Source organism: Notolepis coatsorum (assembly GCF_963971535.1).
Source record: "Notolepis coatsorum genome assembly, chromosome: 10".
In the NCBI taxonomy this organism is placed as follows: Eukaryota; Metazoa; Chordata; class Actinopteri; order Aulopiformes; family Paralepididae; genus Notolepis; species Notolepis coatsorum.
In genome coordinates this window covers 121,262,645-121,288,225 of record NC_140174.1, presented here as the reverse complement: position 1 = coordinate 121,288,225, position 25,581 = coordinate 121,262,645, and the positions used below count along the sequence as shown (strand labels likewise).

The 25,581-nt window shown below is 44.4% G+C and overlaps 1 protein-coding gene across 1 annotated transcript in view; it reads left to right on the top strand.

Annotated features, from left to right (window-relative positions):
- Window positions 1–25,581, top strand: part of LOC311235699 (Fanconi anemia group C protein-like) — a gene marked incomplete at its 3' end in the record, with an annotated part of 117,949 nt that overhangs the window by 58,454 nt on the left and 33,914 nt on the right. The window contains exons 3-4 of the mRNA XM_084323166.1: window positions 4,402–4,489; window positions 5,975–6,069. Of these exons, the coding sequence (XP_084179292.1) occupies window positions 4,402–4,489; window positions 5,975–6,069 (183 nt within the window). The remainder of the gene's footprint in view (window positions 1–4,401; window positions 4,490–5,974; window positions 6,070–25,581) is intronic.

The window sequence follows — 25,581 nt, the reverse complement described above, 5'->3', positions numbered from 1 at the left end:
CCTCCCCCTCCATGCTAGCTTAGTCAACATGTGGTTACACAAAAGTTCGTGAACACGGTTAAATGTCTTTACAGCAAGTGCACAACTGCCCATCATTAACGTAAATATTAGTGTACACACCCGGTTCATTGCCCGGAAACTTATTTATAACATTAGACCATTATACATTCTTTAAGACCAGAAATATATATACAGGTAACGGAGACGATGCCTACCTCTCCACTCCATTCAGATAAACTGAAGTGGAGAACGGCTCGCGGGAGGAAATACGTCACTTCGGGAGGAACTGACGACGCAACGATTTCAAAATAAAATACTTTGAGAACATAAATAATAATAAGTAAGTGTGCCCCTTTGTGTGGGTGTTCGGCAGTCTCGGTCCCGTTCTATAATAGCCGGAATGACTACAGGAATAATGGTCGGGACCCTTGGCACTGTGTCTGATGTGTCAACTGTAGACACTGGTCTGGACGACTGGGCACTACTTGCATCAACCACCGACACTGTCCCTGGTACACTTCGCAGACTCTTGTCCATATCAGACTGATCTTCGTCCACATCAGCTACGTCACGGGAGCCATGACTGGCAGCTTCTTCAGCCCCACTCAACAAATCTACCCCCATTGTTAGAGTGGTGGCACGGTGGCGTAGTGGTTAACACTGTCGCCTCACAGCAAGAAGGTCCAGGGTTCGATTCCCGCTTGGGGACCAGGTTTCCGCGATGCCAGGTACCCAGGTGGGCAGAGTAGTATCACATCGGCGATCCTAAAAGACAATGCATGCGTGTGTGTTCCGTTGTGTGTGCTAAACTAACCGCTGTGTGCCACTAAAACATTGAGTGTCGTTGCATGCCGAATAAAGACCTCTGCAACAGGTCCTGCATTATATATTATTGATATTATTATTGATCTAGTGTGATACGATGTGGCAAAAATGCAGAAAATCTAGTGAATTTGCTTTAGTTTGAATATATATATTTACTGTATATATATATATGTAACGGATGGTACCGTGAAGCGCAGTCACGATGGACTTCAGATGTTGTGAAGTGACTGGGGCGAGTAGCGGTGCTGTGGGTTAAACTCACTCTCATGTTGTGAAGTGACTGGGGCGAGTAGCGGTGCTATGGGTTAAACTCACTCTCATGTTGTGAAGTGACTGGGGCGAGTAGCGGTGCTATGGGTTAAACTCACTCTCATGTTGTGAAGTGACTGGGGCGAGTAGCGGTGCTGTGGGTTAAACTCACTCTCATGTTGTGAAGTGACTGGGGCGAGTAGCGGTGCTGTGGGTTAAACTCACTCTCATGTTGTGAAGTGACTGGGGCGAGTAGCGGTGCTATGGGTTAAACTCACTCTCATGTTGTGAAGTGACTGGGGCGAGTAGCGGTGCTATGGGTTAAACTCACTCTCATGTTGTGAAGTGACTGGGGCGAGTAGCGGTGCTATGGGTTAAACTCACTCTCATGTTGTGAAGTGACTGGGGCGAGTAGCGGTGCTGTGGGTTAAACTCACTCTCATGTTGTGAAGTGACTGGGGTGAGTAGCGGTGCTGTGGGTTAAACTCACTCTCATGTTGTGAAGTGACTGGGGCGAGTAGCGGTGCTGTGGGTTAAACTCACTCTCATGTTGTGAAGTGACTGGGGCGAGTAGCGGTGCTGTGGGTTAAACTCACTCTCATGTTGTGAAGTGACTGGGGCGAGTAGCGGTGCTATGGGTTAAACTCACTCTCATGTTGTGAAGTGACTGGGGCGAGTAGCGGTGCTATGGGTTAAACTCACTCTCATGTTGTGAAGTGACTGGGGCGAGTAGCGGTGCTGTGGGTTAAACTCACTCTCATGTTGTGAAGTGACTGGGGCGAGTAGCGGTGCTGTGGGTTAAACTCACTCTCATGTTGTGAAGTGACTGGGGCGAGTAGCGGTGCTATGGGTTAAACTCACTCATGTTGTGAAGTGACTGGGGCGAGTAGCGGTGCTATGGGTTAAACTCACTCTCATGTTGTGAAGTGACTGGGGCGAGTAGCGGTGCTATGGGTTAAACTCACTCTCATGTTGTGAAGTGACTGGGGCGAGTAGCGGTGCTGTGGGTTAAACTCACTCTCATGTTGTGAAGTGACTGGGGCGAGTAGCGGTGCTGTGGGTTAAACTCACTCTCATGTTGTGAAGTGACTGGGGCGAGTAGCGGTGCTATGGGTTAAACTCACTCTCATGTTGTGAAGTGACTGGGGCGAGTAGCGGTGCTATGGGTTAAACTCACTCTCATGTTGTGAAGTGACTGGGGCGAGTAGCGGTGCTGTGGGTTAAACTCACTCTCATGTTGTGAAGTGACTGGGGCGAGTAGCGGTGCTATGGGTTAAACTCACTCTCATGTTGTGAAGTGACTGGGGCGAGTAGCGGTGCTGTGGGTTAAACTCACTCTCATGTTGTGAAGTGACTGGGGCGAGTAGCGGTGCTGTGGGTTAAACTCACTCTCATGTTGTGAAGTGACTGGGGCGAGTAGCGGTGCTATGGGTTAAACTCACTCTCATGTTGTGAAGTGACTGGGGCGAGTAGCGGTGCTGTGGGTTAAACTCACTCTCATGTTGTGAAGTGACTGGGGCGAGTAGCGGTGCTGTGGGTTAAACTCACTCTCATGTTGTGAAGTGACTGGGGCGAGTATTACCTTGCCTGTTTAGGTGTACCTCACTGGGCAGCAGAAGGTTTGATATAATATCAAGATCTGAGTAAAAACCTTTACGTTTCTTTTTCCTATTTGGTTTTCTGTTTATTATTTTCTTTTGCCTAAGGGGCTCGACGAGGGCCAGAGCGGTTGGCTCTTTAGAGAACCCCAACACAAGCACCTTAGGTGTGGATTATTTTCTGTGGGGTATTTTGGGCACCTTGTTTTTTATAGGTGTCAGGGGGGGGGGGGGGGGGTTACCAGACTTGTACATTCATCATGCTTAATCGACCAGACGTTTGTTTTGCTTTTCACCTGCGGATGTGCTGAGTTCTCTCTAGCGTATTAAACTGGAGAGGATCAGGTATACTGTCAGAGGTTGTACCGAAAAACTCCACAATATCTTGGATCCTTTCCTGACTTTCTTTGAGGATATGGAAGCGGATAATGTGACTGAGGCGATTTGACTGGCCCTCCTCGTTTCTCAGCTTCTTATTCTTCTTTTATGTTCTTATTTTTCTCTTTCTCTATCTGCAGAAAACAAGAGATGCATATATTCACTACTGTGGTGATTTAAAAGGAAAAACAATGATTAAGAAATGCTTTAAGATATTTAAGAGTGATTTTGTCTGGTATAGGGGAGGGGAGGGAGGGAGGGCTTTATTTAACTTTTTCTTTTCTTTTGGCCCATGTGGGCCCAACTGTAAAATTGAATCTTCAAATAAAAAAACCCTGATAAAAAAAGACGCAAACACGTTACAAAGCAGTGAGTTCACTTCTTGGTATAGCGGTCTGTGCTGTTGCCCGCGGTGAGGGAGACCACGGGTTCGAAACTCCCCTGGGGCATAAATGCCTCAAAACCTCTGCTGCATTTACAGTAGATTAACTTTTTAAAATAATCTTAAATTCTATTTAACACTGTAAAGTGTTTTGTTTTTTTGTTTTCTGTTTCTTTGCTTGCATGTCATTTTAGCCATCTTAATTGTTAGTTTCATTATGCATTGTGTGTTGAGTACTGACTTTTAATCATTTTGTTCTGCAATAATAATAGTTTTTGTATGTTTTTTTGTGTGGACCCCAGGAAGACTAGCTGGTTGCTATGGCACCAGCTGATGGGGATCCGTAATAATAATAATAATAATAATAATAATAATAATTAATTTATGGGCGGCTACGTGGCGTAGTGGGCAAGGCGCTCGCCACGAAATCTGGAGACGCTGGGCTTGCCTGTTCGAGCCCAGCGCTCCACATTTGCTTTCAGTTTAGCTGGTCGTCCGTACTAATACACATTGGCCGTATTAGGGGGTGGGAAACTGATGGGTGGGGATCGGGCGTTGTGGACAGCGACTCCTACAGGTCGGTTGGTGCGCCTGCGCAGTAGAATCAGGAAGTGTCGGGGGCAGCGTGAGCCTCCCACGCGTTACTCCTCGCCACTGAGAGATCGAGCTGCGCAGGTGAAAAGATGCAACTGCTGTTACCTCAAGTACCGGAGGGGACTTGTGCTATGTATGACTTAGTCCACATTGCAGCCGGCTTGTGGGAGGCAAGAAACAGCGTCCGTCACAGGGGAGGGTTGAATTGGATGATACGAAATTGGGATGGGAGAAAATATAGAAAATGGGAGAAAAAGTGGATACAAAAAAAATAAGAATTCATTTATTTTGTATAGCGCTTTTCAATGACCCAAAGTCATCAAATCAAATCAAATCAAATCAAAATCAGCTGCCACGATCTGTCTTGTCCTCCAGAGCTCCACCACAGAGGCCATGACGAGACTTCCGCTCCTTGGACAGTTCTTGGGTCGTCTCTGCTGGAACCCCTACGTCACTGCTGCTGGTGAGCCACTCTCCTCTGCCACTAGCCACTATTATTATGTTTATTGTTGTGTTTTAGTGCATTGTCTTTTGATGTATTGTTTGTGTTTTGGTGTATTGTTGTGATTTTGTGTATTGTGTTTGTGTATTGTTGTATTTTGGTGTATTGTTTTGGTGTATTGTTTGTGTTTTGGTGTATTGTTGTATTTAGGTTTGTTGTGTTTTGGTGTATTGTTTGTATTTTGGTGTATTGTTTGTATTTTGGTGTATTGTTGTGTTTTGGGCTGTGTGGTGTTTTGTGCTGTGTGGTGTTTTGTGCTGTGTGGTGTTTTGGGCCGTGCTCTGTGGTGTTTTGGGCTGTGTGGTGTTTTGGGCTGTGCTGTGTGGTGTTTTGGGCTGTGCTGTGTGGTGTTTTGGGCTGTGCTGTGTGGTGTTTTGGGCTGTGCTGTGTGGTGTTTTGGGCTGTGTGGTGTTTTGGGCCGTGCTCTGTGGTGTTTTGGGCTGTGTGGTGTTTTGGGCTGTGCTGTGTGGTGTTTTGGGCTGTGCTGTGTGGTGTTTTGGGCTGTGCTGTGTGGTGTTTTGGGCTGTGCTGTGTGGTGTGGTGTTTTGGGCTGTGCTGTGTGGTGTTTTGGGCTGTGTGGTGTTTTGGGCCGTGCTCTGTGGTGTTTTGGGCTGTGTGGTGTTTTGGGCCGTGCTCTGTGGTGTTTTGGGCTGTGTGGTGTTTTGGGCCGTGCTCTGTGGTGTTTTGGGCTGTGTGGTGTTTTGGGCCGTGCTCTGTGGTGTTTTGGGCTGTGTGGTGTTTTGGGCCGTGCTCTGTGGTGTTTTGGGCTGTATGGTGTTTTGGGCTGTGCTGTGTGGTGTTTTGGGCCGTGCTCTGTGGTGTTTTGGGCTGTGTGGTGTTTTGGGCTGTGCTGTGTGGTGTTTTGGGCTGTGCTGTGTGGTGTTTTGGGCTGTGCTGTGTGGTGTTTTGGGCTGTGTGGTGTTTTGGGCTGTGCTGTGTGGTGTTTTGGGCCATGCTGTGTGGTGTTTTGGGCTGTGCTGTGTGATGTTTTGGGCTGTGCTGTGGTGTTTTGGGCTGTGCTGTGTGATGTTTTGGGCTGTGCTGTGTGGTGTTTTGGGCTGTGCTGTGTGGTGTTTTGGGCTGTGCTGTGTGATGTTTTGGGCTGTGCTGTGTGGTGTTTTGGGCTGTGCTGTGTGGTGTTTTGGGCCATGCTGTGTGGCGTTTTGGGCTGTGCTGTGTGGCGTTTTGGGCTGTGCTGTGTGGCGTTTTGGGCTGTGCTGTGTGGCGTTTTGGGCTGTGCTGTGTGGTGTTTTGGGCCATGCTGTGTGGTGTTTTGGGCCATGCTGTGTGGCGTTTTGGGCTGTGCTGTGTGGTGTTTTGGGCTGTGCTGTGTGGCGTTTTGGGCTGTGCTGTGTGGTGTTTTGGGCCGTGCTGTGTGGTGTTTTGGGCCGTGTGGTGTTTTGGGCCGTGTGGGGCGTAACGTCTTATGTTTTGTGTTCTCTTCAGCGGAGTGCAGAAGCCTGCTGTTTCAGAGCCTGTGGACTCTGTACTCTGACCAGCCCACCAGCGCTCTGGAGAGGAAGGCCAACCAGTGGATAAGGGTATGTTCTTCTGGATCAGTTAATACTAGGGATGTCTGATATTATCGGCCTACCGGGGAGGGGAAACCCTGCATATATCGGTATCGGTTGATATCGGTATCGGAAATTAAGAGTTGGACAATATCGGTATATCGTTATCGGTAAAAAAGCCAATATCGAACATCCCTAGTTAATACATTCCTCAACTCATTGAACGCCAAAAACGAGTATACTCGTTTTTCAAAGCCAACCGTTCGCCGGCAAAAATGTAAATACAAAAGATATATATATATATATATATTTTTTTTTTAATATTTTTTTATTATTATTCTAAACAGTCCGCCTGACCTTCTCTGTGTGAGCTCTGTGTGAGTTGGAATTGAAATGACGATCAAATCCCGATAGGTGGCAGTATCGCCTACCTTTTGAATTGGGCTAGTTTACTGTGGGGAAGGGGGGTTAATCTCTCACTGGTGGCCAGAGTCGTCGTAGCCACTAGCCTGCGGACTGTCTATGCAATGGCGAGTGAACTATTGGAGATTATTATGAAGAGGACCAAATGATCAAGGCGGCAGGCAGGATCGTCGGGACTCCTCTACCAAACATCACCTCCGTCTTCACCTCCCGCTGCCTCCACCGCTCCAAGTGTATCATCAAGGACCAGTCTTAGGGCTCGCGTCAACCTGCCTCACATTTATGACCGCACGCGTCTTTTTTCAATGTATTCCAATGGGGAGGGAGCGCATGCGGCCGCCTACAGGAAGTGCGCTGCGGTCGGCTTTTTTTTTTCACCGCCTTTCAGCTTTTCTATGCGGCCGCATACAGCCTAGAGAAGGGGTGGGCAATTATTTTTCCCGGGGGGCCGAATGAGCAACTGAAAATATGTTGGGGGGCCGGGCCAAAATTCCAAACTCAATTATGCATAATATACATTTTATTTCTATATAAAAAGCAGTAAATTGCATTGTTTTGACCCCTGGTAAGAGTGTATGTTATTATTTGGCAATTAAAAGGTGAGGTTAGCTTTCAAAAATATAATTTATTCAAATAGAATTTATTTCCAAAATGATAAACAAAATGTGAAACATTAATAACAAAGGGCATTTTGAGTTTCATATACTATTGAAACAAGGATTTTCTTAGCTTTCTAAAGACATCACATCATCTTATAGCAAAAATAAACAAGACATGTCACTGAACTGTGTAAAGAAAAGTGTCCCAGTTTTGTAGCCTTTTTTACTTTACATGCCTATATTAAACATTTAAGAAAAAAAAATATCAAGTGTCCCATTTCACTTGTTATATTTCCACATTTTAGTGTTCTTCAGTTCTTTTTTGTTTCATTCAGTGTGAGAAATCCAGTCTCTGTTGAGCTTTAACAAGTCCATCAAAGTCAGGTTGAATGTCTGAGGTGGAGATGCGAAGCACAGCTGCCAGATGTTCATCAGTGAGAAAGGATCTGTACCTGGACTTGGTAAACGTCATGACTGAGAATGTCTGTTCACATATGTAGGTGGATCCAAAGAGAACCAACATCTTCTGAGCATGTCTCCTAAGCGTATATTGTGCGTGTGAACGTTGACATGAAAAGAAAAAAGTTAAAAAAAAAAAAAAAAAAAAAAAAAAAAATATTATCATGTAATCTTTCGCGGGCCGGTCAGAATCAGCCGTACAATGCCCAGGTCTGGCCTAGAGAGTTGAAACGTTCTGAACTTTTTCTCACCGCATGCGCCCCGCCCCATTCTACCGGGCGCACTGCCAGCATGTTTCAGCTAGAAATATGCGCCAGGTGTACGCAGGCCCTCACCCAGCACATCACCTCTTTCAGCTCCTTCCCTCAGGGAGGAGATACCGGTCCATACATGCCAAGAGTACAAGATTTAAGAACAGCTTTTTCCCCCAAGCAGTCAGACTGTTAAACACTCATTGACTGTCCCCTCACGTGCACCATGCACTTACCACTGCACTTGATAATCTCTGATTACCACCCATTATGCACTTTATTATTTAAAATATTCTGTTATGTACAGTGTTATATGTGTTATGTGCTCATGTATGTATATATGTACTATGGTCTGTGGGAGCTCCCCTGAAATGTTGTTGTATACTGTGCAATGACAATTAAAAAGTCTATTCTATTCTATTCTACTTATGGATGATAAGGTGCGTTTTCACCAGACTACATTGGACTCAGCACTTCTGGTCAATCATAAAAATACTATAGTCAAACCGGCCGCGGTAGTCGCCGACACTAGAGTTGAGAGCACTCCAGACTAGGACCAACTAACGTTCGGCAATGGCGATCGCCTAGACGAGCGAACTATTGGAGATTATTATGAAGAGGACAAACGGTGACGATCCATCAGGTGCGTTTTCACCAGACTTATGTTGGATTCTAGTATTTTCAAACAGGCTGTTTCGTCTTCCTTCCGGGTATTTTACTTTGAAAAATTGCAGCAGGCCTTCCTGGTTTTAAGTGATCTTTCTCTCTCTCTTGTTTCACACTCAACTCTCTCTCTCTCTCTCTCTCTCTCTCTCTCTCTCTCTCTCTCTCTCTCTCTCTCTGTCTCTCTCTCTCTCTCTTGTTTCACACTCAACTCTCTCCCCTCTCTCTCTCTCTCTCTCTCTCTCTCTCTCTCTCTCTCTCTCTCTCTCTCTCTCTCTCTCTCTCTCTCTCTTGTTTCACACTCAACTCTCTCTATCCCCTCTCTCTCTCTCTCTCTCTCTCTCTCATTTCACACTAAACTCTCCTCTCTCTTGTTTCACACTCAACTCTCTCTCCCCCCTCTCTCTCTCCTCTCTCTCGTTTCACATTCAACTCTCTCTCTCTCTTGTTTCACACTCAACTCTCTCTCTCTCTCTTGTTTCACACTCAACTCTTTCTCTCTCCTTGTTTCACACTCAACTCTTTCTCTATCTCTCTCTCTCTTGTTTCACAGTCAACTCTCTCTCCCCTCTCTGTCTCTGTCTCTCTCCCCTCTCTCTCGTTTCACACTCAACTCTCTCCCCTCTCTCTCGTTTCACACTCAACTCTCCCCCCCTCTCTCGTTTCACACTCAACTCTCTCTCCCCTCTCTCCCTCTCTCTCGTTTAACACTCAACTCTCTCTCCCCTCTCTCCCTCTCTCTTGTTTAACACTCAACTCTCTCTCTCGCCCTCTCTCGTTTCACACTCAACTCTCTCCCCCCCTCTCTCGTTTCACACTCAACTCTCTCCCCTCTCTCCCTCTCTCTCTCGTTTAACACTCAACTCTCTCTCTCGCCCTCTCCCCCCCTCTATATCTCTCTCTCGTTTCACACTCAACTCTCTCTCCCCTCTCTCACTCTCTCTCTTGTTTCACACTCAACTCTCTCTCTCCCTTTCTGCCCCTCCCCCCCCCTCTCTCTCTCTCGTACCTCATCATATGGTGTTCTTAATCAGCTCAATCTGTTTGCTGTTTGTTGCTAATTAGATTTGAACAGGCTTGACACATGAGGTGACTTGAACTCTCCAAACCAACCCCCCCCCCCCCCCCCCCCATAAATGGATCTCCATTCAAGTGTTTTAGGCCATTGAAGTGATTTTCTGTCTAATGTATTTTTAATAGGACTCTCTCGTGCCAGCGCTCTCCCTCCCTCGGTGAATGATGAAACACATGATGCTGGGTGTGACCTCCAGATGCTGAGGCCCGTGTCCCAAAAAAGAACATGTTTCTGAGAAGCTAATCAAACTTTCTTTAGCCTCTTGTTCTCGTATTAAAGTGTTTAGATGATCCCCGTTCACTCCAACTGTTTACTGTTTCATCCACACAGAGGAAGAGAGGGAGAGAGAGAGAGGGAGGGAGGGAGAGAGAGAGAGAGAGGGAGGGAGGGAGGGAGATATGGAGAGGGAGAGAGAGGGAGGGAGAGAGAGGGAGGGAGAGAGAGAGATAGAGAGAGGGGGAGGGAGAGAGAGAGAGGGAGGGAGAGGGAGGGAGATAGAGAGAGGGGGAGGGAGAGAGAGAGAGAGAGAGAGAGAGAGAGAGAGAGAGAGAGAGAGAGAGAGAGAGAGAGAGAGAGAGAGGGAGAGAGGGAGAGAGAGAGAGAGAGAGAGAGAGAGAGAGTTCACACAGATGTCTCGGGGTAAACATGGAGGAAACGCTGGCGTTTAATTTTTTTTTTTTTAAACAACGTTTTTTATTCAAAGATTACATTTACATTTATATCTTGCATACAGATATCATATGTTCTTTGTTTTTTCCTTACTGAATATCCCTCCCTCCCGCCCCACCCAGAAAAATAAAAAAGACGGTACAAAAGTAAATAAATACATACAAAATAAAATAGGACAAATACAAAATGTGAAATTAGGATCCACTTTAACAGCATATGGTACTCTTAAAGGATAAGTCTATTTGATATGGATATATAATGAAACATAAGTGCAATTCCAGGTCCGATACACAAGCCAGGTCGTATGACCCTAAATATGTGAGGTGGGAGATTAAATAAATACACACCCACTGTCCCCAACAACCCCAATCAACAGGTAAGCCTACTCATTGAAAATTGCCCCTCCCCCACATGGCACTCGACATAACTTCAGTCAGGAGGTAATGGATCTATTATATCTATATAATGAGATTAACGGTTGCCAATGTGTGTAGAATTTCTCAGCGGATCCTCGAATTGTAAATAAAATGTTTTCCAGTTTTAGGAATGACATCACATCATTCAGCCATAATCTGGATGCTGGGGAGGTTCTGCTTTCCAATGCAAGAGTATCCTCCTGCGGGCAATCAGTGAGGCAAAGGAGGATACTACGTTGTATTGTTTTTTGGTTAAGATCACATCCTCCTCAGGGATCCCAAAGATAGCAATTTGGGGGCAGGGCAATACAGTCATCTCCAGTACCTCCGAGATGGTATCAAAAAGAACTTCCAGAATGTTATCAGTTTGGAGCAGGACCAGAACATGTGGGTTAGATCCCCTGGTGACTGTGCACATCTGTTACAGTTGTCTGTCACATTGGGATTATATTTTAGCCAATCTGGCTTTACTATAATGGACTCTGTGAAGGACCTTAAACTGAATGAGGCCAAGTCTGGCACAGGAGGAAGAGGTATTAACTCCCTCTAGAGCAGGGGTGGCCAACCAGTCAGAGACTAAGAGCCACAACAATTACTGTGGTACCACAAAGAGCCACACCATATACCAGCGCTTCTCAACCTTTTTTTTCAGTCACGGCACCCTTCATGTGTTTATAGGTCTCACCCTCTGGCCTCTGAAGTTTCTAATGTCTTTTTTATTTGGCCTCACAGGGTTAAAAGTACCCTGTGAGACCCACGGTTGCAAAATTACAAAATCACTTTTAGCCATTTAAAAAAAGAATGGTTATTTAAAAAATGTTAAAGGGGAACTATTTTACTATTTCTTTCACTATTTGGGCACTCTTACACAATTCCTGTGAGTCTATGGAACACCTAGGTTTTTTTCAAAAAAAAATGCATTGTTTTGTATTTCTAATCAAGTACTCAAAAACCGCATTTTTCTACCTCAAGATCTTAAGCCATTTTGAGGCTGGGCTCCAACCACTGTGTGGCCTGGTGCCAACTGCCACATCAACTGCCACATTATTATGCAGCTGAGAAATCTCTGACATCACAGATATGCACATTTTCAGATGACTCAGTTCAGTGAGGGTGAATATTGTGAGAGGAGAATTGGAAGAGTGCGCCAATATGAGAATTAGAGACATAGATCCTATAAGTCCACATAGCTAAGAAACAATGGTAAACACTGAAAAAGGCCATTTATAAGATAGTTCCCCTTTAAGCACATGTATAGTCAATTGGTCCTGTTGTTCAGCCTCACAATGCTATTTGATAGTAAATGTGTTTATATGTCCCACCCTCTGGCCTCTGAAGTTGCTAATGTCTTTTTAATTTGGGCCTCACAGGGTTAACCTCTTAAGTCCGAGATATACAGTAAAAGTGTATATTTTCAGCATTACGTTTGTTTACCAATTATTTTAACTGTTATTAGTGAAATATAAGATTATAGAAATCTCAGGGCATTGAGTCGGAAACCGGTGCATATTGACAGGAGGAAGTGGCACATCCAAAAGTGAATGTAGTCTTTTGAAGGAAGAGACTCAGGGCTTTCGAATTACGAAAAACTACCCTACCCAGCTCACACCAGCCCCTGTCAATCATCTGACTTCTGGATTTACTTTTTTATTTCTCTTATTTTTTGGGATTATCTCCCACAAACCTGAACGTTATTGCCATAAAACAGAACGCAGTTAGTTTCTCTACCTTTCTGTGAACGTCTTGCAAAAAACGGTGTTGCAATATGATGAAAAATGGTGGAGAAATTTACATTATAAAAAAGATGGCAGAATTCAGTACTGTATCTAGAAAACCTTCTGTTTAATCATCTTCCCTTTATTCATTTGCTTAGATTTTTCAGGTCTGGTTAATTTTAGCATGGTGTTATTCACAGTCAAAGATAAACATTTTTTAAATATAATTGATATTCTCCTTTGGTTCATTACAATTTACTCAAGCCTAGTAACAAACACACTATTTCTGACACTGATCCATATATGTTCCTAGATTCAGATACCAAGAACATGCAAATGGACCATTAAAAAAAATTTAAATGTTTATTCTACGTCCTTATGGAATGAGTGACATAAAAAAAAGAAAAAAAATGTTTTGTATTTTTCTTTTTTTTATGGGTGGAAGAGCCGCACATTGACGGGCAAAGAGCCGCATGCGGCTCGCGAGCCGCGGGTTGGCCACCCCTGCTCTAGTGCGTCCCCCCACCATTCATCCGAAAAGGCGACCCCCAGTTCAGTCTCCCACCCCGTCCTAATCCTGTTTATGGCCGTGTAATTTCTAGGAATGGTATCATAGAGATATGAAACATGGCCCCTATCCATACTAGCCGAGTGTCGAAAACGCTCCACACCTGATGGAGGGGGCAACTGTGGAAACGTAGGGGAATGGGTCCTTACAAAATGCAGAATCTGGAAATATCTAAACCGGTCAGAGTGAGGTAAGTTATGTGTCACATAGGTCCCCAAATTCTGCAAATACACCATCTATGTATAAGTCACTCAAAGTGATTAGTTCCTCTTTCTTCCATCTAGCGAACCCAGAATTCAGTGTAGCAGGTAAGAAAAGGTGGTTATTACAGATGGGTGCTGACATAGAGAGCTTAGTCCACCCACTTATCTTTCTCATCTGGGCCCATATCTTCAATGTGGAAACAACAATTGGGTTCTTACTATATTTTGTTGGTGACAGTGGCATTTCACCGCAAGCTAAAGCTTGAAGGGAAGATGTCGGGCAAGAACTGGCCTCAAGTTGACCCCAGCTGCTATCCGGATCACTCGTCCACAGGACAATTTTGTGAAGATTGGCGGCCCAGTAATAAAACATGAAATTTGGTAGGCCCAGTCCTCCCTGTTTCCTATCCCTTTGCAGCAAGGATCATTTAATTCTTGGTGTTTTGCCCTCCCAGATAAATGAAGAGATCATCTTATCCAGATCAAGAAAAAATGCTTTGGGGAGAAATAAGGGGAGACTTTGGAATAAGTATAAATATCTGGGTAATACATTCATTTTAATGGAATGTATTCTGCCAGCTAAGGACAGGGGTAAGCCATTCCACCTCTGTAAGTCAGCCTTTACCTTTGTTGTTCATGTGGTAAAGTTTTGTTTTCGAAGAGAGCAAAAAGATTGGGAGATGTTAATGCCCAGGTACTTAAAACCAGTATCCGCTACATGGAAAGATGGAAGGCAATGGGAACTATTCCGGGCAAGATCATTAATTGGGAAGCATTCACTTTTATGTACGTTTAATTTGTAGCCAGAAAAGCTTCCAAAAACCTTTAGAAGAGACAAAATATTTGGGATACCGGCCATTGGGTCTGATATGTAGAGCAATAGATCGTCTGCATAAAGAGATACTTTATATTCGCTACCTCCCCTCCTGTTGCCAGAGAACAAGGATTCAGCTCTAAGAGCTATGGACAGGGGTTCAATGGCCGCCGCAAAAATCAATGGCGACAGTGGGCACCCTTGGCGTGTTCCACGTGTGAGTGGAAAGGACTTATAACTGAAGCCATTAGTTGTGACACATGCCTGGGGGAGGTGTACAGCAAACGTATCCACGCCAACACACGACAATCTTCTGGAGAAATAACTTTGCCTGAAAAGAAATCTAGCATTACAGAGGTGTCTTTGGGTGCCTCAGATGTGTAGAGCTGTGAATGGAATGACACAAATGCGTCATTAATTTGTTTAGGACCCGCCTTGTCCCCACTCTCATATAGGGCACCCCTTGTTCTTTTTTTTTTATCAAATTTTTTTATTATTATTTACATGAAACAAGACAACACATCAATCACAATCACAATACACAGAACTTCACAGGAAAATAACAAAAACAATAATAATACAGAAATAACAATTTATAAATTATAAAGACAAAAAGAAAAGAAAATAGTTCAACCTTTTTAAATTTTAAATTCAAGGGGTACTATCTAATAAATGACCAAATAGTGAAGAAATAGCTAAATAGCTGCCCCCCAATAAAATCCCCAGTTAAATTCAAGACATCACAAAAGACAAGACAGACAAGACATTTCCTCCTCCCCCTCCCACGAGACCGCCAGACTCCCCCGAACAAGCACCCCCACCCCGCTCAGCCGCACACGGCGGTCCTGACCTTCTCAGCTGCTGCGAACCACAGGTCAATCCCAGCCTGCCCCACCCCAATCACCCGTGCCGTGGATATCTCAAGATAAATCACATCCAACAGTGTTAGGGACCAGTTAATCACTGTGAGCTTCTCAGGCTCCTTCCATCTCATTGCTATTAGCTTCTTCGCTGCTGTGACGCCCGCTAGGACAACCCTTTTCAGTTGTACGGACGCGGGTAGTGTTGTTATATCGTTCAGGAGTAGCGTAACAGCTGTGAATGGGATAGTTAAGCCACACAGATCTGAAAGTGTCCGCTATTGACCTCCAGAAGCGGGCCACTGGTGGGCAATCCCAATACATATGCATATAAGTGCCTGTGGCCTTTTGAGAGCACAAAGTGCACCGAGAGTCGGTTATCAGTCCCATAGCAAATAGCTTCCTAGGTGTAAGATAGGTCCTATGAATATAATTAAAATTAATTTGCTGGTGATTGGGGTTGCGGGAAGACAATGCCACATTTGCCCAAACATCATCCCAGTCAAACTCGGGGTCCAACTCCGGGATATCCACACGCCAGATTGTATCCAATGATACATTTTTATACGCGGATTGAATTAAGAGCGTATAAAAGTCTGAGACAAACCCTCTGGAGGTCGTCCTGTCCACTATGAGCCTGAAGAAGGGGTGTGGGTGTAAAGCCTGAGCCCACGGCACGCCATGCGCCCTCAGCGCTGACCTTAGTCGAAGGTAAAGAAAGAAGGACTCGCCGGGAAGATCATAAAATTCTCTTAAGTCCTGAAACGCACGGAGGCCGTTCTTATCATAAATATCCTCCAGAGTATGAACTCCCCTCTTTTGCCATTGAGGAATATTAACCGGCTTGTTCATTTTGATTATGGAAGCCCAGGCTAGTAAGGAGTTAGGAAGGGATGACCATCTGTCTAGATCCTGGCGTATTTTATCATAAGTACCCGTGAAGTTGTACTTAGTAGTTTGACTCAGCGTGGGGAATATCTCTATGCCTAAGTATAAAATGTTCCACTATGGGGATATCAGCTGGTAGTCGCACCGCCTTGGCCAGCTCATTAAGAGGTAGGCAGGCTGATTTGTTCCAGTTAATCTTAAAACCTGACAATTTACTAAAGTCGTCGATTATTCCCAGTAATTTTGTGGCCGACCGGGAAGGGTCGTCCATAAAAATCAGTAGGTCATCCGCATAGAGAGCAATTTTGTGTGGTGTATTATTGATCATTATGGGGACGATGTCCTCCGATTGCCTAATAAATTGGGCCAATGGTTCGAGGGAAAGCGCGAATAGTCCTGGGCTCAGAGGACAACCCTGTCTAGAAGATCTGGAGACTGGAAAAAGTGTGGAACAGTTTTTGCCTGTCAGTATCATTGCCGAGGCATACAGGACTTTAATCATATGAATAAAACTCTTTCCAAGACCCATAACCTCAAGTACCTTCCACAGGTATGACCACTCTAGTCTGTCAAACGCCTTCATGGCATCCAAAGACAGAACTGTGGATGGAGCTGTATTGTCTTTACTGTTATCGACTACATGCAACAGCCTCCTAAGATTATCTGCAGCCAGGCGCCCCGGGATAAAACCAGTCTGATCGCAGTGTACCAATTCCGTCATAAATCTCTGCAGGCGGCGGGCCAGCACCTTGGCAAACACTTTTAGATCGGCCCCGAGAAGACTCAAGGGCCTATAGCTACCACAATCATTGGGATCTTTATCCTTCTTGAGAAGTAAAGAAATCAACGCCATGTTGACATCTCTTGCGAACTCCCCTTGTTCGATAGCGTAATTGATCATATCGAGCATCAATGGACCCAGTTGGTCCCAGAAAGCTAAATATACCTCGGGTGGAATACCATCCCAGCCTGGTGCCTTACCCCTCTGCATTTCAGTAATCGTCTCCCTTAGTTCCATAAGAGTGATCGGTTTCCCCAGTTCCTTAGCCTCTTCCTCAGAAATGTGGGGTATCTCAAGCCCGCCAATGAACGATTCAAATTTAGAGTTATCGAAATTAACCTCTGAGCTATATAACTGTGAGTAAAACTCTTTAAAAGTGTCGTTGATCTTTTTCGAATCAGTAGTGACTGTACCCTGTCGCGTCTTGATCGAAGGGATATCCGAGAAATTATCATTCGAGCGTATTTTCATTGCCAATAGATGGCTAGGCCTGGAACCATGAAAGTAGTAATTTTGCCTTGTCCTATGTATCAAGAACTCAGACTGTTGTTTAAAGGGGAACTCCACTTTTTTTGGAAATTAGCTTATTTAACATCTTCCCTGGAGTTAGACAAGAAGATGCATACCTTTTTTGTCTCTGTGCGTGCATTTTAGCTTTGGGAATAGACGCTCCGTTAGCATAGCTTAGCTTCATCACTGGAAGTGAGGCAGGACAGTAGCCTTACAGTGCCTTACAGTGTATTGCAAGGTCTGACATTGACCAAACTTGATATGCATGACCTTGGTGGGCTCTAGGTCAACTCCTGAAAAGGGGGTCAATGTCAGACCTTGCAATCAAAGGTTAGGGGGCGCACTGAAATTATGGCAAGGGTTATTAGCCCCCTAACTTTTGATTGCAAAGTCTGACATTGACCCCCTTTTCAGGAGTTGACCTAGAGCCCACCAAGGTCATGCATATCAAGTTTGGTCAATGTCAGACCTTGCAATACACTGTAAGGCACTGTAAGGCTACTGTCCTGCCTCACTTCCAGTGATGAAGCTAAGCTATGCTAACGGAGCGTCTATTCCCAAAGCTAAAATGCACGCACAGAGACAAAAAAGGTATGCATCTTCTTGTCTAACTCCAGGGAAGATGTTAAATAAGCTAATTTCCAAAAAAAGTGGAGTTCCCCTTTAAGTATGGAGTTTCTTTCTTTCTTGACTATCTTACGTTGTGTGTTTAGTCGTTCACTATAGTTAGTTTGCAAAGATGCGTATAGGTCAGCATATAACGTTTCCAGTCCTTCTAGTTTTTTTTACCGGGATTTACGCAAATTGGAGGCGAAAAGTGTGACATGACCCCTGATAAATCCTTTCAATGCGTTCCACAGGACCCTGGGGTCTTCGACCGTGCCAACATTGATCTGCAAGAATTCAGCTAGTTTACTCCTGAACTCAGAACAGAAATCATCGTTCTTTAATAAGGTTGAGTTAAAACGCCACCTGGGAGCTCTCGTGGAGAGCCTGCCAAAGGTTGCCACAAGGAAAATCCCCTTGTGGTCCGAGAGAGCCAGGGGAACCAATGAGACGTCGAAACTATCAAACATATTAGGGGACGCGAATGCATAGTCTATTCGAGAGAAGGTTTTGTGTCTGGCTGACAGGTGAGAGTAATCCTTGAGGGTGGGATTGGATATGCGCCATAGGTCTGCGAGCCCCGTGTCCTGGGCCCACATCCTGAGGGCCTTACTTAGAGGACCGTTTTTGGTCGCTTGTTTCAGAGGACCCGGACCTATCCATCTCTGCATCCCAGCACGCATTAAAATCGCCACCCACAATGAGAGTGTATCCAGTAAGTTCCAACATATTCTTCGTGATTGTATTATAGAACGCTGAATCAAATGTGTTAGGGGCATACAATACTATTATTGCCATCTTCCTATGAGAGAACTCAACTTTTGCTATAGTAATCCTTCCCTCCGTGTCCGACCACACATCCAGAACTTTGATATCAAGGTTACGTCTTGTAACTATGATGACTCCTTTTGTCTTATCATCGGCTGAGGATGAGGAGATAACGTGATATTGTCGATTTGCTAGCCTTGACACATCACCCACCAATAAATGCGTCTCACTAAGGAGAGCAATGTCAATATTTCTTCTCTTCAATAACCAAAGGACACTGGCACGCTTGTGTGGGGCGTTAAGACCCCCTGCGTTCCAAATTAAAATATTCAATTTAGCCATGGTCGAGTTTGTCTAAATGCGTGGAGAACATACCAGTGCAGCCAGGCTGAGGACAGAGGCGCTGATCCAGGCGGGCCCAGACGGTCAATCCCAGGAGTTCAGAGGAGGAACAATTACACACATATAGGACAACAGTACATAAAACACAGAAAAATACCACCCCAGTTACAACCCCCCCTCCTTCTACTCTATACCCTAACCCACCCGTCCTATTATAAGCCCTCCTATACCCACTCTCCAATCCCCTCCCTATGCCCCATCCACTAAGGATGGTCATCCTCCTATCGTTTCCCACTGGAATCATGGCTCCAATAAGACGTTCTCCACTCCGACTCCCTCTCTAGATAAACCCCTGATTAAACCCCCACTAGTCCAATAAACACAAATAAAAAATAAAAACTTTAAATTCAATAAAGTTATCGGTCGAAAACCACCGTGAGCCTTGGCCCTAACATGAGACAACTATAAGGGGAAAAAATAGCCATTATTATATAATAACTCAACATCATCCCTGAAACCATCTACCTCCGAATCTGCGTATCAATGTCGCAATGTTATAGCACAAATGGATAAAAAAAAAATAAAGCATACCAGAAGATAGTCTAAGGCAGGACCGGATCACAGTTAAATTGCGCAAACAGACGTCATTTAAACAGCAACAGTAAAAAGAAAAGGGAAAAAGGGTTATGGTCAAGGTGCACGCATTTAACAGCCCCTCTGGTCAGGCACAAAGGCTGGAATGACATAATCCTATATAAGAATAGAATTAAACACCTTCATTAACCCGGGGATAGTAATAAGCTATACCTGACACAACCTGTTATCATATATTGTATATATATACTCAACCGACCTTCTACTACTGGAGCCCAAAGCTCAAAACAGCCTGGATATAAAAAATTAAAGCATACAAGAAGTTAGTTAAGGACCCGATCACTGTTGAATTGTGCAAACCGATGTCACTTAAACAGCAACAACAACCAAAATACGTAAACATTAACGGGTCTCAAATGTCTCGGCGCGGGCGATAGACACAGCCTGCTAGTTAGCCTGAGGCTAGCGCGTAAGCTAGTGATGAATCCAGCTAGCACGCTGGAATCTGTTATGTACATTGACCAGCTTTCATAGAAGCGACACACACGTACGACCATTAGGTCAGCATTAGCAAGTAACAGAAGTCATTGTGATGCCCCGCTAGCTTGGATGGGCAGTGGACAGTTAGCCTGTCTGGGCATGACAACAAGCATTTGTGAGTAGTCCGCCCTATCAATGTATTTAGGCCCACATCGCCAAGTCACTCACCCGACATAGTTATCAAGCTACAGTCTCGGCTATCCCCCCGAGATATTCCTCCGCTTTAGCCAACGACCAAAATGAACGACGATCATCGCCCTTACACAGCACAGATAATCTCGCGGGGGCGAATAGCGTAGGCCTCAGGCCTAGTTTCCATAGCCTGGCCATGACCACTTTGTATTCGCCTCTCTGTGCTTGAACCTCCGGCGTAAAGTCTTCGAAAATGGCCACTTTGTGATCGCCGAGACCTAGTTTACCCCTCCTGGCACGGGCCGACCGCATGATGAGCTCTCTCTGTTGTAGCCTGTTTAGCTTGACAATGCTGGGCCTCGGCTCTTTGTTCACTCCTGGACTGGTCTTGCCCGCTCTGTAGGCCGACTCACATACTGGAGGGCTGGGGAGGACATCCTTCCCCAGTATTTTCTGCAACAATTCCGGCATGGACTCCGAGAGACGACCTCCCTCACTGCCCTCCGGTACACCAACAATCCTGATGTTGTAGCGTCTCTCCCGGGACTGCATTTCCACAATTACCGACTGTAGCTTGGCAACTTCAGCCTGCCTAGCCAGCAGGGAGCTCTCCAGACACGCCAGCCTCTCGCCCTGTATTGAGGCCTCTGTCGTTAGCGTGGCTAGTTCGTTAGCATTAGCCGAGGAGGCAGCGTGTAGCGACTCCATCTTCTCCCTCAAAGGGTCGACCGCCAACCTAATTTCCTCTGTCATCTCTCGATGAAGGGTATCAAAAAATTCCGCCTGCACTTTTCTTTGTGTTTCAGCGAAGCGTACCTCAAAGTCTGCATGGAGTTTGGTCATGACCAAGAGAACAGCTTCGCTTATCTCACTGATACCGGGCGACGGCGAGGGTAGACCCGGTGGCAGTTTGCCGGCTGGAGTGCTCATGGATCTGGTCTCCACCACCGACATCGCAGAAAGTTTAAAAAAATCGACGAAAGTAGTTGAAACTCGACGACTCAACAAGCAGACAAATAACAAATAAAAATAAAATAAAGACTAATGGGGAGAAAAGTGTATTTTGCACGATAGAAGGGAGCTCTCGTGAAACACGTCTCACTCCATGAACTCCTGGCTCCGCCCCCCAGGGCACCCCTTGTTCTAAGCAAAAGTCGTCTGCCTCTTTGGTGGATAAAAGATTATGTTCCGTCTGAAGGCCAAGCCGGTCCTTATAAAGTTCCGGAGTCAGAGCCACGGCATAGCGACGATCAAGATCTGTAATCAGAGTCTCTAATTGTTGTTGCCTTTCGAGACGCTGTTTGTTAGCATGAACGGTGTATGAAATAATTGTGCCCCTAACATTTGCCTTTAGTGTCTCCCATAATAATGAGGGTGAGGTTTCGTCATTTTTATTTGTCTCGAGAAATAGGTAAATCGCTTGAGATACCACGTTACAGAATTCAGCAGATGCTAGTAGGGTAGAGTCTAGTCTCCAGAAACTGGCCTCTTTGGGTTTAGATTTGAAAATAAGTTCAAAGGTTACGGGGGCGTGGTCTGAAATAGTTATAGCAGAATAGCTAGCTGAGGACAAAGACGGTAATAAGGCCTTATCAAAGAAAAAATAGTCTATGCGTGTGTAGGACTGATGTACATGAAAAAAAAAGAGAATTGCTTATCTGTAGGATACAGAAATCGCCACGGGTCAATGTAGCCATTGTTATTCATAAAAGTGGACAATGTTTGAGACATCTTTGAGGGCACAGCAGTCCTGGTACTCGATCTATCAAGATGGGGGTCCATTACACAGTTGATATCTCCTCCCAGTATTAAGTGGTGTGTATTCAAGTCGGGAAGTGAGGACAGAAGTTTGTTTATAAAGTTAACATCATCCCAGTTAGGTGCATACACACTCACCAGGACCACTGGGGTCTTATATAGTGAGCCAGTTATTATTATATAGCGACCATTGGGGTCTGAAATAGTCTTAGTGGGAGTGAACTGTACTTTTGGCTGTCCCTCGTGTTTTAATTTCAAATTTAGAGTGGAAAATCTGACCGATCCATGGTCTAGCGAGTCTCCCTTGGTCAGTGGTACGTAAATGTGTTTCTTGGAGAAATATAATATCGCCTTTAAAAAAAAATTATGTGGGAGAAGACCCTAGCCCAGGGGTGGCCAACCCGCGGCTCGCAAGCCACATGCGGCTCTTTGCCCGTCAATGTGCGGCTCTTCCATCCAAAAAATAAATAAATAAAAAATTCATTACTTTTTTTTTTTTTTTTTTTTTTTTTTTTTTAATGTCACTCATTCCATAAGGACGTAGAATAAAGTTAAGATATATAAGAGAGAGAGAGAAAAATATAAAAATATAAATGCTGGGTGGCGCAGCGGTCTAAGCGCTCGTCACCAACGCGAGAGACACCGGTATCGAATCCGGCTCATCGTACTAACTCAATTGGCAGAGTCAGCGGGAGGGAAGCCGGTGGGTGGTAATCTGGTCGTTGTAAACAGCGACTCCTACAGGCCGGTCAGGGCGCCTGCACAGCAGAGACAGGAAAATGGCGGGGCAGTGTGAGCCTCCCACACGTTACTCCTCGCCAATGAGAGTCTGCGCTGGCTGATTCCGCATGTATCGGAGGGGTCATGTGGTAGTATCTATCAACCCTCCCTAGACCGACCAGTGGGGGGCACATGCGAGCAACGATCAAGACAGGGGAGGGGGGAATTGGCACGACTAAATTGGGATGGGAGAAAAACAGAAAAAGAAGGAGAAAAAGTGGATAAAAAAAATATATATATAAATGCAGTCCATTTATATTCTCCCCGTCGTCTCCATCGCTCCTCCACATCTGAGGTCCTTGGGGTTCTGTTTGATATGGTTCCCCCGGCTCCTACCCACATCGCTGCCGGCTGCGCTCAGCCCCCCTCCTCAGCCCCCCCACCCCCACCCCCCCTCATCCTCTGCCACCACTGAGGTTGACCACACCGTACCGCGTTCGTTTTAACATGGAGAGATGATGGATAAAGTGATTATTATTAGAGGACTCTGGAGGCTGTGTGTGTGATCTGTCTCTCTCTCTCTCTCCCTCTCTCTCTCTCTCTCTCTCTCTCTCTCTCTCCTCTCTCTCTCTCTCGCCTCTCTCTCTCGCTCTCTCTCTCTCTCTCTCTCTCTCTCTCTCTCTCTCTCTGTCTCTCTCTCTCTCTTCTCTCTCTCTCTTTCTCGTCTCTCTCTCTGTCTCTCTCTCTCCCTCTCTCTCTCTCTCTCTCTCTCTCTCTCTCTGTCTCTCTCTCTCTGTCTCTCTGTCTCTCTCTCTGTCTCTCTCTCTCTCTCTCTCTCTCCTCTCTCTCTCTCTCTGTCTCTCTCTCTCTCTCTCTCTCTCTCTCTCGTGTCTCTCTCTCTGTCTCTCTCTCTCTCTCCTCTCTCTCTCTCTCTCTCTCTCTCTCTCTCTCTCTCTATCTCTCTCTCTCAATTCAATTAAATTCAAATAGGCTTTATTGCATGAAATATCTCTGTCTCTCTGTCTCTCTTAATTCAATTCAATTCAAATAGGCTTTATTGGCATGAAATATCAACGTGCCAAAGCAAGTCCAACATACAAACAATAACATATATAAGCAATAAAAAATACCATAACATTAGCAACTAGACAATTCCGCGCGGGGGAAATGTGAAAGTGTGGGTGACGCCTGTGCACCGCCGGCCAACGGGGAGAGGGTCTCTCGCGAGTCTCTATGACAAACGGTTCAAAGGATACAAAAAGGGGGCGCGGCCTAAGGATCGGGGGAGTGGTCAACATAGACCAATCAAAGAGGATATCCCTACTGTGTAGTGCAATGACACTCTCTCTGCAATGATTCTCTTCTAATTTCATGGCCGTCAAGAGCTTTACTTTTGTCAGAGCTTTACTTTTATCAATAACAAAATGTTTAGGACACAATAACTAATGTCCAAAATGTCAGTTAGAACCTTGAAATCATGGTACCACTAAAAATTTTTAATAAAATCAACGGATAGACAAAGGAAAAACAGAACAAACAGACAACACGTCGACAAGTACGGCAAGAGTCAAAGTGAGTCAGGGAAGGCCAGGCGATATAGGTGGGTTTTGAGTTTTGATTTAAGGCGAGACACTACAGGTGAATAGGGTAAAACATTTAACTAATAGATATCACAATGAAACTTCCCCAGTTGATTACTTATATTAAGACAAGACTTTTTTGTATTACAAGTTTTCTGACATTATGTTTCAATATGCAAATGAGGCATGACCTACTTAAATATGCATAATTCCAGGACAGAAATCTGAACATTGGATAATGCCATTTTCAAAATTATAGTTTCATTTTGTTGACACATTAGAGCCAAAGGTTATTACAGAGGGGATTTTGGATATCTCTTTTATCACTCCATAAATCAGAAAATACTCCATTTTATGGTAAAATTCCATATTTCGCCATGTTTTTAGGATAAAATGTGATATAAATCAGGGTATGAATGCGATATCAACAAACCCTTCTGTAAATACCTTCAGAACATAGATATGAATAGAACTGGAAGGGTTGGTGTATGTGAGTGCTACTGAAGTGGAGATTTCTGGCTCAGAGTATGAGAAAAACTCTTAAAACTAATTTTTGGAAAAAACGCCTTCAAAGTTCACTCTCTCACTCTCTATATGAGCCTGTATCACACTTCTCTCTCCTCCTCTGTCTCTCTCACTCTCTATATGAGCATGTATCACACTTCTCTCTCCTCCTCTGTCTCTCTCACTCTCTATATGAGCCTGTATCACACTTATCTCTCTCCTCTGTCTCTCTCACTCTCTATATGAGAAAAAAACAAACGAACTAAAACAAAACGCAAAAAAACGAACGAACTAAAACAAAAACGTACTTTTCGAGTTTTCTGACTTTTTCAAGTTTCGGATTTTTCCGAGTTTTTGGGTTTTCGGACTTTTCCGAGTTTTTGAACTTTTTCGGATTTTTGCTGTTTCCGAGTTTTGGAATTTTCAGAGTTTTTGGATTTTTTCGGGTTTTCGGACTTTCCGAGTTTTTGAACTTTTCGGATTTTTGATGTTTCCGAGTTTTCGGATTTTTCCGAGTTTTGGGTTTTCGGACTTTTCCGAGTTTTTGAACTTTTCGGATTTTTGATGTTTCCGAGTTTTCGGATTTTTCCAAGTTTTTGGGTTTTCGGACTTTCAGAGTTTTTGAACTTTTTCGGATTTTGATGTTTCCGAGTTTTCGGAATTTTCAGAGTTTTTGGATTTTTCCGAGTTTCGGATTTTCGGACTTATAACACACTATAACACTATTACACTATTACACTATTACACACTATTGCACTATTACACTATTACACTATTACACTATTACACACTATTACACTATTACACACTATTACACTATTACACTATTACACACTATTACACTATTACACTATTACACTATTACACACTATTACACTATTACACTATTACACACTATTACACTATTACACACTATTACACTATTACACACTATTACACACTATTACACTATTACACACTATTACACTATACACTATTCACACTATTACACTATTACACTATTACACACTATTACACTATTACACTATTACACACTATTACACTATTACCAACTATTACACTATTACACACTATTACACACTATTACACTATTACACACTATAC